This window comes from Urocampus carinirostris, chromosome 8 (genome assembly GCF_059441175.1).
Source record: "Urocampus carinirostris isolate Australia breed hairy pipefish chromosome 8, RoL_Ucar_1.0, whole genome shotgun sequence".
Lineage (NCBI taxonomy): Eukaryota > Metazoa > Chordata > Actinopteri > Syngnathiformes > Syngnathidae > Urocampus > Urocampus carinirostris.
In genome coordinates, this window is record NC_142356.1 from 29749869 (window position 1) to 29773720 (window position 23852).

Genomic DNA, 23852 nt, shown 5'->3' on the forward strand with positions numbered 1-23852 from the left:
TTTCTTCGGGCGAGGTGTCTTGCAAGGATTATTTTACAGATTGAAAGTCCACAATTCAACATTATTTTAAAGTAAAATATTTACTCATGTTCTCCCCATTGGTTTAGCGGTTCGTGTATAAGCCACGCCCCCTAACCACGCACTGCCTGCCGTTTGCTACTGGTGAAATTAAATCAAATATACGCATATGAACTGACCCCTTGACTTCAGTATTTTATTTTATAGTTGTAAATACAACTTTACGGCAGGGGGAATATCAGTAGGGTGGAATTGCGCATCCTCTTACTCTGCTTGAGACTGAACCACTGTAACTGTATTCACTTGTATTTTGCAGCTACATGCTATATAAACATGCCCACCCTTCTTTAATGTATTAAGCGATGTGTTGCCGATGGAGTGTTGTATGTTACTTTCGGAGTGAAAAAGGAACCACCAAAGAACAGAAGACAATGAAATTCATGATCTGATTTTAAAAAGTAGCACAAGTTATAATTAATGCATTCTTGTACTAATTACCAAGAAAATTCCTTTGTAACTGTTATGGTTTTAGAGGAGATGGACCCATGTGGGGGAACCTGGAACTGGGGTAGTGGTGCTCAAAAAGAGGGATTTTATGTAATAAAATTAGGATGTACAAGATGACAAACAAACATGGGTTCACAGATCAATGAAATCCAAAGACAGTCTGACAAAGTCCAAATAAGAAACAAAAGACTAAAACTAGATTTGTAAAATGCTGGGAGCAAAGAAACTAGAAAAAAACAAACAAACATGGTGGAGTGTGTTGTGATGAGGCGTGACGTGACGTGGTGGTAGGAATGAAAAAAAATTTTATCCGACAACTTGTTATGTACAAAATATCCGTGTACAGGGTTCAGGATAGGTGTGTAGGGATTGGACACAGGTGTGCCCAGTTCAAACCCCAATTGGGGCACTTTGCTGGTAGGAGGCCTAAAAAACCCTAACAGTAACATGCTACTCCAAACACTTAATACAAAACAGAACAAATGAAAAATGTTACTAAATCACAGGATTAGATAAATCTTAGATCCATGTGGCTATGTGTGAACGTCAGCTCAGTCTCAAAGGTGGCAATTTGAAATTCCTTAACAGGATCTGTTCATCCAAAGTGGAGCGCACACTTTGCTAGTGACACACTGACACACCGATAGTGCGGCTTTCACATTCACACTTTGGTAAGCTGGGGATGAAGCCAGGACCGAAGAGCTATCAGGCGCCATATGGCTGCTTAATCCCGACCAGGTTGGATCGTCGGCTCCAATTAGGCTTCTAGGATCTTAGATCATCCCCACTTGACGTTTAGTGAGCTCAACTTCTTCCACAAAACATTCTTTGTCTTAATAGTGCCCGGCCCAGTATTTCTCAAGCTTTATGAAGCCAAGTCCCACTTTATCATGGAACAATTGTCTAGGCACAATGATTTTATAATATGTACTGTATATTGTCTCTAGTTTAAATTTGTTGAACTTTTAAATTAAGACAGGCTACAAGGTAGCTTAGAGGGACAGTGTGTATTATTTGACCACTAGATGTTGTTGTGGATGAATTAGCATACATCCTGTTCAAAACGTCAAAAAGGCAAATCGCAATGTGCTGCCATCTACTGAAAAAAAAAACAATATTAGAGTTGCTCCGCTGATCACTAGAAGAAAGCACATATACTTGACAATGGTCAAGTTTTTGTAAATAATCAACAATTTATTGTTACCGACGGATGATATTGAACAATTTCCTGTAATACACTAATCCTTGTTAAGGAAATCCAGAGAAAATATTTCTGTTGTAACAATAAGTCCATGGGGAGCTTCAGGAAAGTCTTCCAAGAAGAAGACAGAATAAGTGTCACTTTATTGGAATGTTTAAGCATTGAAACCTGATGTTTTCAGATGACTGCTTAACAGAATTCACAGATTGATGTCCTTGCCAAGTGTGTGCAGTCAGCAGAAGCAGGGAAATGTCATTTTCCTTGCCAAGGAAATGTTTCCAGCATGCAAGATCTCAACTATGTTTCTTCTTCCATTAGCTTCGGTGCCTCAAGGAGTTTGTTTTGAAAATGAGGATCCAATGTACTTTATCATGCCTTATTTGTATTCTGAAGACCATTTTTACAAAGTCTCACTAAGCATTTAAGAAATCTCTCCGGTACATATCCAAAGAGTTTGCATTATGTCATTTACAGTACATCCTATATTAAACAACATGAATGCTAGAAATGTAATAGCTGCATTTTGATCAATATAACACATTATTTTATCTCTTTGTCTTGAGTTTGGGGATTATTCCTCTGGTTAGTGTGTTGACCTGATCACGAAGTCAACTGATCACAATTCTGTTCCCCAACTAAACACCGGATCTTCCTCCACCAGGCCTCAGATAGGCTCTTGATCTTGTCAGGGGTTTTCCTCTTAAGGCTCAGTTTCTGTAACGGTTGTGCACTACCATGGCTAGGATCACTCCCAATATGAGCGCCAACACCAGCATTTTGCGTCTGTTCCATGCTTGCCAGGATGGCCAAATCAAATGCCTCCTTGAGGTTCTTCTGTGTCAGCGCTGAGCATTCAACAAAGCCAGCAGCACCGAGCTGCTGCGCCAACTGCCGGGCCTCTTCTGATTCCACCGGACGCTCCTGGTTCTGGGCCAGTCGGATCAGCACCTGGACATCTTCGAGCAGGTCGAGCTGGGTGCCCACTAGGATGAGCGGTGCACCAGAACAGTGCCGGCGGATCTCGGGCACCCAGCGCTGGCTCAGGTTGCGGAAAGAAGTGGGTCGGACCACGCTGTAGCACAGGATGACCACGTCGGCGTTCCGGTAGCAGAACGGCCGGAGGCGGTCCAGTTCATCCTGAGAAGGACCAAACATGGTCAGTAACAGGAGTGGTTCTTGTGCAATCTGGCTCTTTGGTAATGGCAAAGGTGAGACTAAACAGGAAGGCTCAATTTAACATGGCAGACTTCTTTTTTTATCATGGACAAAATTATATATATGTTCATAACTGTAAGAGTACAGATTCTGTGTTTACCAAGCATATGTTGTTTACTAAAATTGCCTTCAGAGGCTGAGTTGTTTATTAACAACAACAAAAAATTTGAAGCAACAAGCAACTCATTAGATCAGGGATGAGCAAACCTTTTCAGTCACTGGCTGTATTTTGAAAAAAGGGCCAGGTCAAGAGGTAAACAAATTATTGATTTTATCTTTTTCTACATAAGTAAAAAAGGATAATATAATCTAATTTTTCTCATATCGTTTCTCCCATTTCAAAAAGACGTAACTCATTTTTTGGCCTTTTTTGCAATACATTCCATTCATGAAAAAATAATAAATTACAAAAATGGGGATACCGTATTTTCCGCACTATAAGGCGCACCGGGTTATAGGGCGCACCCCCAAAAAATAGTTTTTGGTCCTATATCTTCCATAGATAAGGCGCACCGGATTATAAGGCGCTACAATGGGAACGTCGACAAAACAGTCAGATGATTCAGTCAAACTGATTACCCCCTTAACATTCCCAAAGCTTGCAAAGAAGCAAATACGTGTCGTAGACACGTGCGGATGCGGTGTCCGTACGATGTCACTTAAATGCGTCATTTCAAATATCATTCGGAAGGTTAAAGTCTTGGAATTCAAGAAATGCCAACCATTCCTTAGTTTCTATTTTCTTTTTCGCTCGCAACTTTACTGTGCATATGACAATAAACACTTGGAATTGAGTTTAATTCACTCAACTCATCACAGCAACATCAAGATCGTTCTAAAACAAGATACCGGGAAAATATAAAGCCGCATAACTCACCTAAGTTCTCACGTTCAATAGCGATACGCAATCATGGTCTTCTTACAACCGTGAGTGTAGTAAATCCAGGAGAGTAAAATATTTACAAATACAGACTAATGAAACATGTTTCTTTATGGCGAAGTTTAGCAAGCTTGCTATTCAGTCATCTTTTTCGGCCAATTGCAGGGTTTGTTTTGGCCCTCTAGCGTATCCGAGGCTACGAATAACTTCAGCCAATAGCGATCGATGTAACCAATGATTGACACATCTTTTTCGGCCAATTGCAGGGTTTGTTTTGGCCCTCTAGCGTATCCGAGGCTCCGAATAACTTCAGCCAATAGCGATCGATTTAACGGATGATTGACACATCTTTTTCGGCCAATTGCAGGGTTTGTTTTGGCCCTCTAGCCAATCCGAGGCTCAGAATAACTTTAGCCAATAGCGATCGATTCAAATGATGATTGACACATTGGTTAGCCAATGAAACGCCGGTATATAAATCCCAGCATACACCGCGGACTACTCCACGTTCGGGGGAAAATCGAGTCGGCGGCTGTTGCGTAAGTTGCGAGACCTTGCGAATTTAATATTGAGCCATATATAAGGCGCACTGTATTATAAGGCGCATGGTCAGCTTTTGAAAAAAAATAAGACTTTTAGGTGCGCCTTATAGTGCGGAAAATACGGTAAGTCTTTTCAGAATAGAAGAGATAAATAAAGATGCAGACATCTATATGTACAATTTATTTTTCATTTTTTTATCTATAAATAGACCATTTAATCAAATTGGCTTTGAAACACTCAGCACTTAAGCAAAGATAAAATTGTTTCCCATTTTCAAGCACTAAATATGATCATATGCAAATAAAAATAAAAATGCCACACAGCTAGTTTTTGGGTGTTTTGTTGTTTCAATACATTTGATAAATATCTTGAAAGACTGAATGAGTATCTGTTGAAAGAAATTGCAAGTAAAGAAAAATGAAGTTGGCTATTTAAATTTTGGGGGCACTTGGGGACAAGAGTGGGGAAAAAAATTAACTTTTTTAACCATTTTATATTATCATTTAACGGGCCGGATTAAAAAGCCTGACAGACCATAGTTTACTAACCCCTGCAATGACATAGTCACAGTTCCAAGACTGAAACTCAACTGATACTTACATTGATGGATTCATCACCAGCTCCCCATTTCTATTGTGACAAAATAGACAAGGACAGGAAGATGTAATTACATCAATGCAGTTGTTTAATATGAAAGTGTATGTATGTATTTGTACGTACCTGTCCTGCAGTGTCACACAGCTGCAATCTAACCGGCATCCCGTCCACAACCACCATGGCTGATGAGATAGCGGAAAATTTCATTAATTTTATATGAATTTGATCTATTTTAACTGAAGTTTATGGAATAAACCTTCACATAAAGAAATGAGTGCAATTGTTTCTTCCAAAATAATCTGCAAATTCAATTAAATAGTTTTTGTATCAGATTTCAAATATGTGCAACTTGTAACATTTATACAAGAGTTTAATGGTCCCTTGTGTAATGTGCATGTTGTTTTTGTATTAAAAACAGGCCACAATAGAGTTGTATATGACATACCGTATCTATTCCTTCGCAGGGAAATTTTACACAATTTATGTAAAAAATATAACATTGTGATAAATCATATGGAAAGCTAGGCTACCATAGGCATTGATGGCATTGCTGTCTCAAGCCTGGCTAGCTCAAGCAAGCTGATTTCATGGATACTTTAAACTAGAGACCTTTTACGGCTTTTATTAACATGCTGTTTTGAGAAAAGGAACTCCCAAACTTAGCTTTTGCTATATATTTTGCTTTTACACAACTCACACCACAATAAACAAGAGTTTTCTAAATGATGTACAAAGTTTGGTTGGCAAAGCTCTTCAAATTAATAAATGCTACTACCTGCTAAAACATCCATCCATCCATTATTTGCTAAAACAATATACTTTAAAACTAAACATGAGCAAATATGATTATATGTTTTGCGTTAAAAGCAACCACAAGACCCAGACTTCCAATCCTAGGGTTTAATGCTACCAAAAAATTACATCACGTAGCAAAACATGTAGACAAACAATACAACAGTTTTTACATTCATTTACAATCAGCAAGGTATAATATTTGAGAGTATATTATATAATATTATATAATAATTAATTGTAAAGTTGCATTTCTGGAAAAAATAACATAATTACAATTATTCAGTAATTAAAGGGTCATTGTCTATTATTTCGCACAATCCAATAAGAACGTAATTCATTAAAAGCAATATTGTTCAGAACAATACAGAAATACATTAAATATCTCATAAATATTCATTTTTCGAAATACTCATAGGAGAAATGTTTATTTATTTTACATAACACGGGCTCACTGTGTGGGATCCGACATTGCTTTTCCACTATTTTGCTGCACAGGGATGACCAAAATAAAAAACCTTGTGAAAGTCCGGCCCAAAAAATGAGAAATAGAATGGTATGGTTAGGGTACTTTGATTCTCCGTAGTTTGTAATCGTACTTATGCTTTGCCGCACTAGTTTTTGGTTGCACGACACAATACAGCAACATCATAGTGGTCAAATATTACACAGTGTCCCTTTAATGCTGAGAGCTACTTTTTGTTACTTAATAGCGTAAAGGGAACCCAATATTTTTTGCATTTGTAAAATAGCTTATTTGGAAATTTCTATGTTGCTACTATTTTATAACTAGGTCAATAATTGGAAGTATAGTTAAACAGATTCGGGCAAAAACTAAAATCCTTTTACTGGAAAAATCACAATGACTCAGCACTGGTTAGCTATTTTCAGAACATGTCCGCCGGTACCTCAACTTTTCCTCAAGTAGTAGAACCAAAAATTGGTACAGGGATCGCAAATTGATACTGTGTTTGTGTGTCAGTGAGTGTTAGGTGGGGCAGTTTTGCAAATAAAAATAATTTTGTAAAACGTAGTACTCACAAAATAATATTGAAGATACAAAACGTGAAGGGATCATTATGTTTGATAATGGGTTTTAGAAATCGATATCTGTTACGAATGAAGTGATCGTTATAAGTGGATTAATTCAGTCAACTTTTTATTAATGGAGGCCAAATCTGCACAGTTGATGTTGCGATCAGTCAATTTGTTCAATAATGCTTAGATCATAGAAAAATAGGTCTATATTAAGTAATTCGGATTAAAATGCTCCAGAGGCCTCAAATCAGACACTTTGTACATTGATAGTTGTTTCCCATACAAAATAAACCATCTGATGTGACTATACTCATTAAGCTGACAAATCAAAAAACTCATAGCTCACATCATTGAAGGTGTAAAACAGCTATTACCTGTGAAGTTGTCAAAGGCGGTGGGTACGTATCTGACGGGGTACCCATTGGTGGTGTAGCTGATGACCAGGCTGCTCTTTCCCACTGCGCCATCTCCAACCAGGACACAGTTGACACGGCGTTCGGGCACGGGACCGGAACGCCGACGCCTCAGACCCAAGTGCGGCGGAAAGTGGCGGCGGCTCGGCGGGGTTGGCGGGCAAAGCGGCATTGACACTCGTCTAGATTCGAGGTCGCACTCCTCCTTAGGCAGCATCGTTTGAGGGCAAAAAGAAGGAAAATGAGATGGAGAAGAGTGAGGAATGTCAGAGCTCCAACATCCTTCACCGTTGTTGTCCACAGGTAAAGGCGCAAAATTAACTGTGTGTGCTTGAGTGTGGGTGTGGGTCAAGCTTTCTCCTGATTGGTATTATGCTTTGCACGTGCACACGGGCTTAAGAAGCTTAAGTGGTAAACGCGCTCAGTTAACCATTGCAAAGTGAAAGACGAAGGTGTTTCCAACACATCTATAGAATTGTCATGTATGTAGAGTGATACATTTGCATGCAATACTTTTTTTTGCAACTCAATCTTATTGTGCTTTTTTTTCTCTTTTTTTAACACACAAAAAACAAAGAATGATAGGGTGGGGGATGAGGGGGAAGAAAAACAAAACAATAAACTCAAAAAAAAACTAGAGAAAAACACAACCGAAACAACATTGCAGTGTTGGGGTAGAGCTTCCATATTCAAAGTCCAGTCTTCATTGTTCGTAAATGGAGTCCTTATGTTTCCTATATTCTATCCAGTTTCCCATTATTAAGGTGTCCTGTTTTTTTATTCGAGATGTGGTCCTCTCCATTACAAATACTTCCTCCACAGTGCACACCCACTGATCCACGGTCGGGAGATCTTGTTTGTGCCATGATCCTGTTGTTATTTTTTTTGCTAGCTGTTGGTAAATGTTTAACCAAGTACCCATCCTTTCTCTGTAATATTTCTTGTGTTAGATGGCCTAAATAGAGCACCTTGAATGTGTTCGGTATTGTATATCCCAAACTTTTCTTGAAGGCAAACCATCATTTTTCCCAGTAATCTTGAATTCTTGGGCAAAGCCAACATGTATGCATTTGGTCAACATATACCTCTCTACATATTCTCCAGCATGGTCGTGCAACGTGGGAAAAACCTCTCCTAATTTTGGGGGTAATCAAAGAATGTGATGACATTCTTTTAGTTGAATTCTCTCAGATTCTAGGAGCTAGTGGATGTGCATTGTATTTTATGTATATTCCACCACTTATCTTCTGTTTATTTTGAATCAATCTCCTTTTCCCATTTTATTTTAATGCAGAGTGATGAATGCCCATTACATTGCACCTAATTATTTATACAATGTTTGAGGACCCCTGATCATTTTCAAGATGTTCCTTTATAAATCATTCATTGTTCGGATTGGCAATTTCAGTTAGATATATTATATAGCAGACAAACACAGTAATACTTGAGAAGTGAAATTAAGTTTTAGGATGTATAAAAATATATTTAATAATTACTTAAACAAATGTAGTCAGGTGCATACACTTCTGCACCCCAACAGGAGAATTACATATTTAATAAATCCTTCTTTGAAGAAATAACAGCCTCTCTGAAGGTCACTGTAGATATCAGGTGTCTAGACTCTGGTTAAAATTATTTTGGGACATTCCAATTCTCAAGTTCAGGTGAATCTAATACTATGGAGATGGGCCAGCTCTTCTCCATCAAAAAGTTCTGCAAGAGGGTTTACGCAAACGTTCTATCAGTTTTCATGGGATTGGTAAAGGGAATGTAAGGTGCAGGCACCCTTTCACCAAATATTTCAATATGATCCTGTTCAGAAATTAGAATTTGAATTAGACAGACAGTAGGATTTTTGCTTACCATAAGCGGAAATATGATTTAATGTAACTTTCTTTGGCCTTTGTTAACAAATGTTTTAAACCTAATCTAGATCTTGCATGTGTGTGTACATTGGTTTGTTTTTTGAATTCTGCCACTTAATTTTGACCATGTGATGTGAGTGGAAGGGAGGAAACCCACGCAAGCACGGAAGAATCATCAGCTAAATGACAAATAGTAGATCTACATCTTGTAAAACTGGTGTGTATCCTGAGAGATGGGATGCAAAGTTGTAATCAAATCGTCGGAATGTCAAGAAGTGTGGGCAAGGGCCTTGCAGTACAGGTTTAGGGTTAACGGATCCCTTAACCTCGTTTGTCGATGCACCGCTTCCAGTGGTGTGTCTTGGGCAAGTATTCCACCAATGCCGTGCACAACGAAGGGACAAATGAATTATTTCTTAAAACTGAGTCCTGAACTACATTAAGTATTTTTGCATTTATTATGAAATCCCTTAAGAAAACATAGAAATACAGATTATGGGGGGAATTTTCATCCGTACATTTTATTCACTCAGGGTTGACATTTATGACACACATGCTAACAAACACCTACACAACCACTAACACTGAAAGCACACGCGTTGCCATTCTAGTCATGTCCGCTCCCTCCCCACATTTGATAAAATCTCGTCGGAAAGCTGGCAAATACATTAACTCAATTTCAGCTGACGCCGACGCACACACCCTCCTTTCCCCTTGGCCGTATCGTCTTTGATGGGATCAGCTGAGTGACGCTTCCCTCTCGCTCCCTAGGGGGACACCCATGCATGGCGGCGGTGGGCCTCCATAGTTATGGCCCCGCGGCCATCTGGCTGCGCGTGCATTGACGCAGCCTCCAGAAGGCTGCAACATGTGCGCATTTAAATGGAGAGCGCAACTTTCCCAGGACACGCGGGCCTGACCCCGCCAGCCGCCGAACCCCCAAAGTCCGCCTGCCTGCACCAGCCAGCCCCTCGCCAGTCTGCCCGTCCGTCATTGAGTCCCGCCTCCACACAACGTCCCACGACCGTGAGCGCCACCTCTTGTCGGAAACTGCCCACCTGCCCCTACCCGGGCACCAGGATGAATTCACACCTTGCGCAGTCCTGATGCTGCGGTTGGATTTTGCAAATGGATTGGTACCTCTTTATACGAGTTGAATTCCTCTCAGGATCCTGCAAGGAGCAAAAGCATCCTAGTTAACCCTAAATACATCAATAAAATACATCTTCCTGCTCACTAAAACACATTCAAATATTAATGATACTCAAGAAATTGTAGTAATACATACCTGTCAACCTCCACGGCTCCATGCCCTAACAAATTGTCATATTTTCCCTTACAAAATAGATATATATACAGTGGAACCTCGGTTTTCGAACGCCTCTCAGTTCAGACAAATTGGTGTTCGACCAAAAATTTCAAGAAATTCTTGCTTCGCTGTTCGGTCAAAAAATCGGAGTTCGAACGCCGGTACGCTAGGGTGCGATGCTGAGCGGCGTACGGGTGTTTTAGCCCCTAATTATGCCTCCGAAGAAGGTCGGTGCAAGCAGGACAGGTGAAAAAAGACAAGTTGTTCGTCCAACTATTGCCTTTAAGAAAGACATAATAGCTAAATATGAAAGAGGTGTACGAATTTCCGATCTTGCTAGTGAATACAGCATGGCTAAATCTACTATCAGTACGATAGTAAAGAATAAGGAGGCTGTAAAATCGAGTGATGCGGCTAAGGAAGTCATTTCTGACTCTTTTTTGGGAGATTGATTCAGAGGAGGGGATTCCCAGCCCCCTGGCTCAACCCAACTGAGGTGTTGGGAGTCATTGGGTGACCAAACCCCCCAATTCCAACCCCTAATGCTGAACGCCAAGCAGGGAGGCAACTGGTACCAATGTTTAAGTCTTAGGTATGACTCGGCCGAGGCTTGAACCACAACCTCCCAGTCTCGGGGCGGGCGCCATACCCCCAAGGCCACCGAGCTGGTTCAATTGGTTTTATTTATGTAGTTTTACATGTTTTATTGTACATGTGTTTCGTTATATCATTCTCTTTTAATAATAAAAAAATAGAATGAAAACAATAAAAAAAAATCTGGAACAATTGTAATCAACAAAAATATCCATTAATAACACTTTAGATTTAAATTTGTAAATAAATATATTTTGGGGAGGAAAAAATTAGTTGGCATTTCTATTTTGTAAACCAAACTACAATATCAACAAATGTTAACTTCTGCACTTCTGCAGCTGTTGAGGAGTCTTTTGGTGTAGTGCCTAATTTTGACTCCCCTGCAAAATCCTCCCCCTCGCTTGAACGCGCATTCTGCTGCGCTTCCGACAATAGCTTTTAATAAGCTTATATAGAATCCGGCAGACGCATGGGCACAGTAGCATCAAACCGCTCGCTTGCAACGAAAAAAAACTATACCGAGATAGAGGCTACCGCGGCAAACTCGTTTGACTTGATTTGCCGTTTCGTGATAGTCGGTGTGTACCGGATGGTACCCATAATTGACAAACTTGTGTTTTTCCATACAGATTTTCTTGTCCATCGTACACGTCTTTAAATGCATAAAAAAACGTACTTTGTACGGCAAAAACGTACAGGTTGACAGGTATGCTAAATACTAATAAAGTACATCTTCCTGCTCACTAAAACACATTCAAAAAGTAATTAAATAAATAAGTATTGATAAATGACATTGTTTCAACAAAATAAAATGCGAGTTGATGATGAGCGTTGTAACGAATGTGTGCATTGTGCGGAGGAAGTGGGTAGAAGGTTGCAAGGAGGCACCGAGATCACATACCTATCAACTTGGATGTTTTCTCTGTATTTTGAAAGGTTTTTGATTTTTTTTCCGAATTGTTTAATCCAAGGAAATCCTGCTAAAATGTTATTTCTATTTGGAATTTTCTGAAATAAAAGGAAAAATATTTACTCTGGAACTCCACCAAGGGTGTTGAAAAATGATTGACTTGTGCAGCAATCTTTGTTTTAGTTCCATTATTTATGACAAATGTTCTTACAGGGACTTTGCCACACTTTTTGCCATTTCCGACTTGGTTACGACTTTTTACTCATCGCTCCATTGCTCTGGATGAACACCGTTTTTACAAGATAGACATTTACCGGTTCTAGAGCTCTTTCTCTTTTTTTTCGTTTTTCTTCTTTTTTTTCAATAAATACATTTGCAAACTCGTTTTTTGTTTGACCGATCTCATAATTTCCATTTCGACTCTAATGTGGATCATCTCAGTGGTGGCAGACGACAACGCAATTGTAGATTGCTAATATTATTGCGGTATTTTATATATTCTGTCTTGCTGTGAGTAAAAAGGTGCCGTGTTTGTAAGGTTTTTTATTGTGTAATAAGGAGGATTTGGAATCCTCAATACGGGGGGAATTGACCGAGATTGACAGGTATGAGATCGAGAGCCTGTTGATACTTACTGGGCACTTACTGTACACTCATAATTAAAGTGACTGTAACTTTGAATAAACAAACATAAACAACATTTTGCAACACCATTTGTTTTTACTATGTGGTAGTTTGCATGCGCAAACTGGCTGCGCTCATGCTGGCAGTAAGCAGTGATGAGTGGTGAGCAGTCTCAAGCGGTCTCTAACAGCAGCTTCTGTGACTGCACGTGAAGTGAAATTTCCTTTGTAAAGCAAGCTTGATTTTTGTTTTTAAAAAAACTCTTGTCCCGAAATTGTCATCTTATTGGTGCTATATATTGGTGCTAATCCAAATGAAAACCAGGTAGGTGTTTTCACTAGAATTTTTTTTTTTTCAAATATTTAATATTGTCAAGCGAAGACTGATGGCATGCTTGGAGATAGAACAGTTAGTATAATCATGAATTTTATCATCCATAGAAGGTCTAAAGGTTTTAAAGTCGGACCTAATGTGGTCAACTTTCGAAAACCTATTGGTTGGAAAAAATAGAAAAATAATGAATAGGTTTGGTCTTTGTTTTGATGACCCACTTATTTTAAGTGTGTAATAATACGAAGGGAGTAAAATATAATTCTAATACAAAAAGGATTGTTAGCCATTTTGACAGTGCACTTGTGAATCAAACCACTTGGTTCCGTACCTCATTTGTTTTTACGACACACTGAATAAAAACCTCAACTCCAGCGTCCGGACCTAGATGTTAAACGAACACACTGAGGAACAACTGGCATTCCTCTTCAGAAAGATCTAGCTGGTGTCAGGAAAGAGTAGGATCTACTTGTAAGAGATTTGTAACATCCCTAAATTGAGCCTTGTGTCATCCTACAAATCCCAAGACCAAGTGTTTAACCAAACAATGGATTGTACTTCCAAGTTAAGGTTTAGGAGTCAGGTTATCAGTTTTGACCAGGGGATGGGAACCTATTGCTCACGAGCAATATATGTCTCTTTTCATGAGTACATATGACTCGGAGATTTAATTAGGACAGGGAATATTTTTCTGCGGCGATCCAAAGTCATTTGGTTAGTTTGGCACGTGAGAAGATGAAGAAACATTGAAATCCAGTTGGGTTCAGTTCAGTATATATATATAGAGCATATTCTTGACAACAGTTTACTGTCAGGGTGTCAGATAATTAAGGGTTGGAATTGAGGGGTTTGGTCACCTAATGACTCCCAACACAGCAGTTGGCTCTAAAATGGCAGCGCCCTGTTTGGCTGCGGCTGCATCGGCTCGCTACAGTTTAACTGTACGGGTCAGGTGTATCGACATTTCCTTCTGTGTGCATGGTTACAAAGAATGACAATAAAAGTAAATTCTATTAATTCTATTCTAAATGAAAGCTCATTGGAGTATGTATGTTCACTTTAGAGATACTTGTTGATGAAAACCCACAGAAAACACTAAAGACACACACAAAACGTCAGCAAACTACTCAGGGCAATTTGATTGGGTGAGCGGATCTCTGCACAAAGCACAAGGCACTCCCTTTGCTCTCTTGCTCAGTGCAGTTTGCGCCGATGGTAAATACATATTGTTTGCAACATTTGTGACATTTTTTACAAACTAACTTTGCTTTCACCATGTTTTGAATCCATTGATGACGGTCAAAATCAGCCTTAACACTATTAAGTGACTGAGGGAGGTAGACAAATTTAAGTGGTATATTTATATTGATATGAGACACAGACTGCGGCATAATTACTATTATTTCAATAATCAAAGCATTTAAGATCACGAGGTGAAATAATATGCACTGAAGGATTAGCTTTTGTCTGGAGAGCAGGTGTGGTGGTTTTCTTGAATTTTGTCTTAAAATATATGGTGTGGCTCTCCATCTTTTGTTTTTTTTCATACCTAATTTTTTTTTACTTTTAAAGAATATTTTGGTCCCTGTTTTGAACAAAAGATACCAGCCAAGGAAAGTACTGGTCCTAGGAAAACACGCCACAGCTTGTTTGTGTTTCTGTGTGTGTGAGATAGAAGTGTCCTGAGGTAATCTAGGATTTGTGTCATATGTCTTGGGATTGTAGACAATGGCTGCAGCAGCATGTATTTGTGTGGTTGTGCACGCGTGTGAGAGAGTTTGGTCGGAGGGTTTTTAGGGGGGGGGTCTTTTGGGGGCGACACACGCTTTTGCTTTGTGGCTCGGTCAACAGGCGTGTGCCACGGGTGTCGTCTCGCCTGCCACACCCCTACGACTCCTCCTCCCAAGCCAGCGTCTGCTGTCCAAGCACCCTGAGAACATGAGCCCAGCGTCCCTATGACCCCGTCGCTTTAATGAGGGGAGGCTGCTTCTTATCAAAGATTGACAACCCGTGATTATGAAGATCATTAGATGGGGCATGCCAGGAGAAATACACGGACAATTCTTCTGTGTGTGTGTGTGTGTGTGTGTGTGTGTGTGTGTGTGTGTGTGTGTGTGTGTGTGTGTGTGTGTGTGTGTGTGTGTGTGCGTGTGTGTGTGTGTGTGTGTGTGTGTGTGTGTGTGGTAGGGAGTCTGTGTGGTGAAATACATGTTTTAAAAATGTTAATGTCTTTTGGTTAAGGAGGACTGATGAATTAGGCTGTCTTTAAACCTGACGCTTGTCCATGAAGCAACTTAGCATGTAAGATCAAATTGTGGAGGAAGCTCAATCGTGTTTACTCGATATGCGATGTGCCACATAGCAGACGTATTATCTTTGTTATTGTCGCTGTCGTTTAAAAAAAATGGTATCGTTGAATTTTATTATTGTTTGTTTATTATCTCAGATATCCCACAAAGGTTTATTGAAATGCTGTTTGAATAGTAATAGTTGTGCAGATCTGTAAATATTAAATCTTATTAATCAAAAAGAAAGAAAATATCCCAAGTTTATTTTGGTTGTGGAATAATGATGATTGTTCTTTTCCCCGAAAAAAATGATGTTAACGTTATTTTACTATATTTTTGACTTGTTTATTTTGTTAAATAAATATTTTTGCCGTTTTATCCTAAAATTATTCTTCACTTATTTTTCAAATTTAAGTTTTCATTTATTTGTTCACTATGATGTTATCAACGACAATAAAGATAATTCTAATTCTACATTCAAATAACAAAAAACTTCAAAAAAGCAAAATTGTTTCAGTTGGTAGCTGACTCAAAGTTTTAATCATATCAAGGATTGTTTTTCTTATCCTAAATAAAATTATTTTTAAGACAAACAATAAAAAGATACAACCTTTACCATATTAGATCAAATTGCACATTTCAAAAATTATAATTATTTTGGTGGGGTGGGGAGGCGATTGTTAAAAACAATACCTTTTTTTAAAGAAATTAGTCAAATATAAAATTTTGTGTATGTCTTGGGCAGCACGGCAGAACAGTGGTTAGCGCATGTGCGGCACAGTTCTGAGGTCATGAGATCGAACCTTCCTGTGTTGAGTTTGCATGTTCTCCCCATGCTTGCGTGGGTTTCCTCTGGGCATTCCGGTTTATTCCCACATTCCAAAAACATGCATGTTAGGTTAATTGACCGGTCCAAATTTTCCCTAGGTGAGCGAGTGAGTTGTCTGTCTCTGTGTGCCCTGCAATTGGCTGGCAACCAGTATGGGGTGTCCCCTGCCCAGTGCCTGAAGATAGCTGGGATGGGCTCCAGCACCCCCGCGACCCTTCTGAGGATAAGCGGTGCGGATAATGGATGAAGTGTATGTCTTTTTGCTTAATAAAATAAGAAAGCCATGGTTGAAAATAAATGATATTGTACTTATTTTTACTCTTTTGGTGGTAGAATGTCACAAAAATAATCCTTAAAATGTGCTGTGATAGTTATGAGGATTATCAGTATATCCAGACACAATACAAATAGAAGCATTATTCACAACTAAATCATATTGATATGAAGCACAATATATTGATAGTTTAAGAAAAATAAAGAAAAAGATGTGTTCTTTTTTTCTGTTTCTTCTTGTTGATTATCATGCTACTTTTGGAAAGGTCACCCTTGTGGTTAGTGAAGGTTAAATAAAAACGTTTATCAAACAGATAATATCTGATAAACATTGTGACATTAATACTAAAATTACAATTGTATGCAACTTTTGATTTTTACAGCAACACCATTACTACAACAGCATTTTTTGCACACGAATGCCTTAAAAAATTTGCAAAATCCTGAAGGTTTGAGAGCACGAAATAAGGATCACTGTGACCTGTTAGTTTCCCTGCCCCATAACGAACACAGCATAGATTTAGAGTGATTTGAAAATAACTACAGTGTAGTGTTATTTTTTTCTTACTCCTTATGTATAGAAAAGAGGCATCAAGACAATTTTGTTTTCTTCATCTCACCGAAAGGAGTTGACATGTAAGAGCTATTAGAAATTGTAACTTTCATGTCACATCAAATGGCAAATTGAGACAAATATTTGACATCAGAATTGCTCCCCAAAAAACAACTGCTTCATCAAGTTTTTGGGCTGTTATGATAAGGGTGAAGGTGATTGTGTAGGGTGGGCGTATGCGTGTTAGGTTTGTTTGGAGTGGGGGTATTGGGGGGCATGACGCTGCAGCAGTGGCAGCTGGCGGCCCAGCTTGCAGGGGCCATCCCGTCACAAAGGAGAGCCTTCCCCCAGGGGCCGGTGATTTAGGACAGGGCTCTCTGGAACTGGATGGACTGACCCCCGGAGAGACCGGCACCCTCCTCTCTGTGATGACCACCCCTCCAAACCCCGCCCACCCCCACCCCTGGGTTCTTCCTCTTTACTTTTCATTCCTCTTCCCACCATGGAAAAGCTCTCTCCAGGGATGAGGAGCATTCCTGAGGTGTAGCACGCTAAAGCGGGCTGGACACAATGGAGCTGGGTTGGGGGCGCCGGAGGGGAGGTCGAGTTTTGAGTGGGGAGGACAACAGGTGCGTGTGGATCCTCTGTCTCGCAGTGGCAGCTGAGAGATAGGAGCGGGGGGCTATTATGGCGCCATTAAGCACCGCTGCCCCAGTGATGGGCTGTCGCACCTCTTCTTGTGGAACAAAAAGACGGCTTTTCATGTGTAACCTGGTATTTCAAGGACACCAACCCAACCCTTCCACTCTACCCCCACCCCACGCCATCACTGCCCTGCCTTTCATCCACTCGGTCCAAGGGAGCACCTGCTGCCCCACGACTGCCCCAGGGCCTCCGATTGAGCTCCCAACAGCCACTTTGGCTACTCTGAGCCAGAGAAATTAATCTCACCATCATGTTGCAATTATAAAAATTAAACTTTATCTTTTCTAAGTAGACCTTAACTTTAACTATAGGACACCTGCTAATAGGTTTGCTGAGGATGTCAGGGCTGTTCTTTATTTTGTCTATTGTTATTGTGCACAGTTGTTCACTTTACTCTATATATCCACCACAAGTGTATCACGGACTGAAAATACCTGAGTATTATTTAAACTAATTAAAGGTGGTGTGTGAAATTTAAAAAAATATTCTACCTTATCTTCTGTCTGAATTCCTCATTGCAGCTCCTTTTGTTGTGCAAGAAAGTGAAATTCTTAGATGCACCTGAATAAACTTTTAATTTTTCTTCTTTTTGGGGGTGAAGGTTGGCATTTGGACTGTATTTGAAACAGTCCTTTTCCTACTTTCACCATTTTCATCCTACAATTAGAAAGAAAACATGACCACACGTGTGATATCACTCTAAAAATCTTAATTGATGAAGGCAAAAATCTTGTCTTTATCTGAGAGCATCCCATCATGCAAAAAATGAGCAGCGGCAACTTACAGCAGATTGTTTTGGGCAACTTCTGCTCAATAACACCCCGATCAACCCCCCCGACCTACCCATTTCCCCCGCTACATAGAGCCTGTTCTGTCCTGGGGGGATAGTCCGTATTTGGTTACTGCAACCCCGCCATTGTAGGCTCACCAAGGCTTGAAAGGCTGTTTTTTGTGTATAGGGGGTGGGGGGTGTTAGGTGTGTACATCTGTTCAAGTCAAGGCAGATGCTCGCATTTAAGATAGAGACGGAGAGTCAACACAGACACGGAGGGCAGGGCCAAACAATTCTCCTGCATACAATTCACACTTGTTCTGCCGAATCCATTTCAATTTCAAACTGTCTTGAAACTTCATCAATCCACATTCTCCAAAATAGTTAAATGCTTTGAACTTGGGTGGAGCGCATTCATTCCTTAGATTAAGGAACATTCATGATTTTGGTTTACTCTAACAGATGGTAGCCTTTCAGCGAGATCTTCACACATTCCATGATGCAAAGCCTGGTACAAAAGCAAAGTGCGAGCCTCTTCATGTCGTCTAGAATCAACTCTGTGAAAAGACACACTTCACCTTCTAAAATGTTAAAGTTACATTGGCCATGTTTATGTTGGATTTTATAAAATAGTATACATTTTATATAAAGTTCAATTTAGAACATCCACTTTTCCAGGCCCGTTTAAAAATAGTGATTCAAAAAAATGGGTCATTTTTACAAGATCCATTCTTTGGTAATATGATGATTGAATTCATTTGCAAACATCTGGTTCATGACAGCTGGATAATTAGAGCGCAGGACCACGATGCAGATGTCCAGGGTTCAATTCTAGCTGCCGGCCTTCCCATGCGGAGTTTACATGTTCTCCCTGGGTTTACTCCTGACACTCCGGTTTCCTCCCACGTTCCAAATACATGCATGTCAGGTTAATTGGCCGGTCCAAATTGTCCCTTGGTGTGAATGAGCGAGTGAGTTGTCCGTCTCTGTGTGCCCTATGACTGGCTGGCACCCAGTTCAATGTGTCCCCTGCCTACTGCCCGAAGATGGCTGAAACGGGTTCCATCACCCCTTGCGACCCTAGTGTAGATACGTGGTGCAGAAAAAGGGTGGTTGGATGGAAACATCTGTTTTACTTCACAAATGGTCGTAAGCATAAGCAAACACTCAAAGTACACCTATATCTCATCATTATTACAGGTCTGATTATTAATCACAAACGTTTTTATAAAGAGTGAATATTTGTAAAACCTTATGAAAGGCTGGGGGGGGGGAATTAAAAGAAAAATGCCGTTTGGTCACTTTGAGTCTCCGTGGTTTGTAATCTTCCATGAACTTTGTAGAACTTGTTTTTGGTTGCACAACACAATACAGCTGTCATGATTGCAGATTCAAGGTACCTGTGACTGCCCAATTGGCGCCAACATCCCTGAGAGCTGATTGGCCAAGAGACTCCTTTTAAACCCCCGGTTTTCAAAAGGACACCGTCTGATCGTTGCGACCCTATGCTCCCAGCTAGGCAAGCTCATTCTGTCCGACATTTTTCCTGCCCTGTTTTCTTCTGCCTGATTCCCGTTTCCGACCTGTTTTTGGACTTGATTCTGCCCTGTTCTGCCATCCCGACATCCGACCTGTTTTTCCCTGCTACTTGCCTGACACCTGCTGCTGACCTCGTTCCTGAACTCAATACCGCCCTGCTCTCCCGTCCCAGCTAACGACTAGTATTCCTGCAAGTCTCCGATCATCCTCGCTCAACTCAGGAGTGCCACTTCCGCGTTTCCCGCCACCTGCTACCCATGTCCGTCGATCCTCGGATCGTGGAAGCGAGCCCATCTCTCCCTCTTATCAATAAAACTGAGTAGACGGATGCTACTGGGTCCTGTCTCCGTTCCAGGCTCGTGACAACAGCAACATTCAGGGGTCAAATAATATACAGTGTTCATTGTCAAGTCAAGTCAAGCCATGTTTATTTGTACAGTATAGCCCTTAATCGCAAAAAGTCTCAAAGGGCTGTACGGATTACAGAATATTGCAAACTACAGACTATTATTACACCATCCTCTGATCTAAAATCTACAGGAGGGCAAGGAAAAATTCAAAAGCCTTAGCATGAGCAAGATGAAGAAACCTTGAGAAGAGGCTGCATCCCGGGATGTCCAGGCTGCAATGGATGTTTCATTGACAAACAATATAATTAACAATAAAATGTAAAATAATTTAGGTATATTTTAAAATAAAAAAATAAAATAAAAAGAATGACCAGGTTGCAATGGATGTAGCAATAACAAATAATGCACGTATATTGTTAACATGAAGTATAGCTTATTCATAAGATACAAAATTTAAGTGTGTTTTAAACCTAGATTTAAACAGTTCCACAGAGGTTGCAGATCGAATCTCAGAGGGCAGAGTATTCCATAGCACCGGTGCCCAAATGGAGAAATCTCTCAAACCTGCAGATCATTGAAGTTATGTTTTTTAGGGATAACCCCATTTATTTATTTTAATGTCTCTAGACAATGTATGCTTTCCTTTGACACGTGAGTGGACACCAACTCCAGACCACACCCTCCCTTCCTCAAAGCCTACTTACACTCCCGACACACACACCCTAACACACGCCACATGGGCTTCCCACGTAATTGCCGTGGAACTGCTGCAACTAACTTTGGCTGAACCCCCTTCATGAATATGCAAATGAGGAGCGGGAAACTCAAGAAGATCCGGAAGTCGTGAAAGCACATTAGCAGCAGGACCGAGGACAGAGCAGCGTGCGTCCTCTCAGCTCGTCCCCTCGTTAAAAAGCGTGACATCGATTGTCGGACATTGGCAGCGTGGCTTGAAGAACCTTTATTGATCGATCCCCCGATACGGCATATGCATAATCACCGAGCAGGAGGACGACCACACATAATGAACGAACCCCCCCAGCCACCACCTCCATCATATGATCAATATCGTGTGATGGGCTTCGTGTTTACGTTCCCACGAGTGACCATGTGGTGTCTCCTCTTCGGGGAGTGCCCCCCATCTCCACCATATGGCCCCTGAGGGCCCATACCGTTACAGCTCCTTAACATGCTTGCAGTCGCGGGAGCCCGTCGGACATTGGAGATTCTGGCACCCAGTATGGGGCTTTGGGGGATTTGGGAGTGGTATGGAGAAGGAGAGAGGAGGGGCTACGTCTCGTTTCGGGTATAAACGTAGTTGAAGGAAAAAACGGGGGTGTCGTGGCAGATGGCGTGCAAGGGTCTGTCCGCGTCCGAAGGCGTGTCGTGGTCCTTCACTGAGCACCCCACATATGTACCCCCCAATCGCCCTGCCCCCTTCCGACACACGTGCACACTTTGTGGATTTGCTATGCCAATGAAAGTGCATGAGAAGTAATACAAGCATGCATGACCAACCCTGAGGTAATACATTAAGCCTGAACCAAATTTTTCTGACTGGTTTGGGCCTAAAATGTAAATCATTACGTTTAGGTCCGGCCGGGCTTCTTTTATGCTGCCTTTTTTTTTTAATTATCATCCACCAGTCATGGTTCGTTCTCTCTTTGCCTCACTCTTTCTAAAATTCTTTAGGACATGCTGCTGCTGTTGTGTATGGCTCAATTTTTAAACTGTCAATATAACTGACAGCCTTATAATGTTTCTGCCAATGTTAGAAAATCAGTCGATTGATGTAACCTCTGCAGACACAAATACATAAAAAATGTAAATGTTTAATCAGTGTTGTTTAGCTTAGATATTGTGACAAAAAAGGGTCTTTAATTTGTTATCATATATCATCTCTCTTTCTTCTGAGTCCTCGCAAATAAAATGTTGTTGTGTTTTTTCAGGCTCAGACCTCCAAATCAAGTTAATAAGTCTGTCTCGGGCTAGCTCCTTCTTCAATACTCTGAGGTCCAAGTATGGTCGAGTTAGAGTTTTTGGGCCCGATTTAGCCTCTGAGCCAACCCCATGTGCTTAAACACAAGGGCTGGGCAATACTGGGAATTTCAGCATCGGCCCTGTCCAACTGACAAATGACGCAATAGAATTATGTAATAGATCAGGGGTGTCAAACTCATTTTAACTCGGGGGCCACACTTTAGGACAAACATTATGTCGTTTGCCAGACTAGTGGATTGAGGAGAAAGAGAAAAAGAAATAAGGGAAAGAGAGGGAGAGAAAAGAGAAAGTGTAGGACAAAGAAAGAGAGAAAGGGAGAAAGAGAGAGAGAGAGAGAGCGAGAGAGAGAGAGAGGAAAGAGAGAGAAAACATGAGAAACAAACGAGATAAAAAGAGAAATAGTGAGAGAGGGGAAGGAAAGAGAAAGAAAGAAATCAAAAGATAAATAGATAGAGAGAAAGAAAGAATGAGACCAAAGATGAGAGAAAGAGAGAATGGTAGAATGAGAGAAGAGGTAAACAAGAGAGAGAGAAAAGAGAAAGAAAAGGGAAAAAGGAAGAGAACACATAAGAAGGTAAAAAGACACACAGAGAGAAAGAGACAATGAGGACCAAAGAAAGAGAAAAGGAGAGAGAGCGTGAAAGAGACATACATAGACCATACATAGATGAGTACATCTGTACGTTCACATCAGGGGGTCTCAAACTGAATTTACCTGGGGGCCGCCAGAGATAGGGTCTGGGTAATGTCGGGCCAAAAACAAGTTTTCCACAAACTAGATTGAGAGAAGGAGCCCAGTCTGTGTCATTGTTGCAATAAAAGGCAGGTGGTTTGCCTGTTGAGTAGAAGTTGAGTAAAAAGGTAAAAACTGCTTTAATGGCAGTCTAAGGCTTTATAATATGTAAATAGGCATTTCTGTTTTTGACTTATGTGGAGATACTTGGAGAAAAGTGTGGATAATTGATGTTAGCCTAAGGAAGAAAAACAATTGCTGTTAATGTTATAGCTGGCACCTGAAGTTTCCACATTATCCATTTTAAAGTGTTCCTAATCACCTACAATTAACGAAATGTTGAGAACAGACGGGTCCGTTTTGGGTGTTAAGTAGGCTCTACTAAGTCTCGAGAACCATATTTGTCGCCTCCTCGTCAACAATTCCTGACTTATTTTGCCCTGAGGGATAACTATAACAGAGAGATGAGGAAAAAACGATGCCTTGCTCCAGAGGTGTCAAAAAAGGAGTCCGCGGGCCGAATTAGGCTCCCCATGGGTTTTGATCCGGCCCCAAGACAACACTGAGAGAAGCGCAAGAGAAAATAAGCTGTGGTTTAAATGGCAAAGCAACTGGAGTAGTATCTCTCTCTATCTATCTATCCATCTATCTTCTTTCTTTCTTACCCTCTCCCTCTCTCTCTCCCTTTTTATATCTCTCTCTGTCCCTCTATTTCTCATGCTCACGCTTTTTTCTCTCTTTCTTTCTGTATTTTCTTCTTCTCTCATCCTCTTGATCTTTTTCTATGTCTCACTTTATTTCTCTTTTAATTTATGTATCTTATTTTCCTGTATCTTTCTTTCTCTATTTTTTCTCTCTTTCTTTGTCTTTCTCTCTCGTATGTTTTTCCCTTTCTTTCTCTCTCTCTATTGTGCCCTCTCTATTTCTTTCAAACTTTCTCTCTCGTTCTCTCTCTCTCTCTCTCGTTCTCTCT

General features: G+C 40.5%; 1 protein-coding gene across 1 annotated transcript; it reads right to left on the reverse strand.

Moving 5' to 3' along the window:
• Positions 1-1660: 1660 nt before the first annotated feature.
• LOC148361553 (rho-related GTP-binding protein RhoU) lies at positions 1661-7505 on the reverse strand. Its single transcript, XM_088343155.1, has 4 exons — positions 7166-7505; positions 5085-5143; positions 4965-4994; positions 1661-2863 (listed from the first exon to the last, which is right to left on the reverse strand). The coding sequence occupies exons 1-4, from the start codon at positions 7419-7421 to the stop codon at positions 2327-2329; spliced, it is 882 nt and encodes a 293-aa protein (XP_088199281.1). The 5' UTR covers positions 7422-7505; the 3' UTR covers positions 1661-2326.
• Between the last annotated feature and the right edge of the window lie 16347 nt (positions 7506-23852).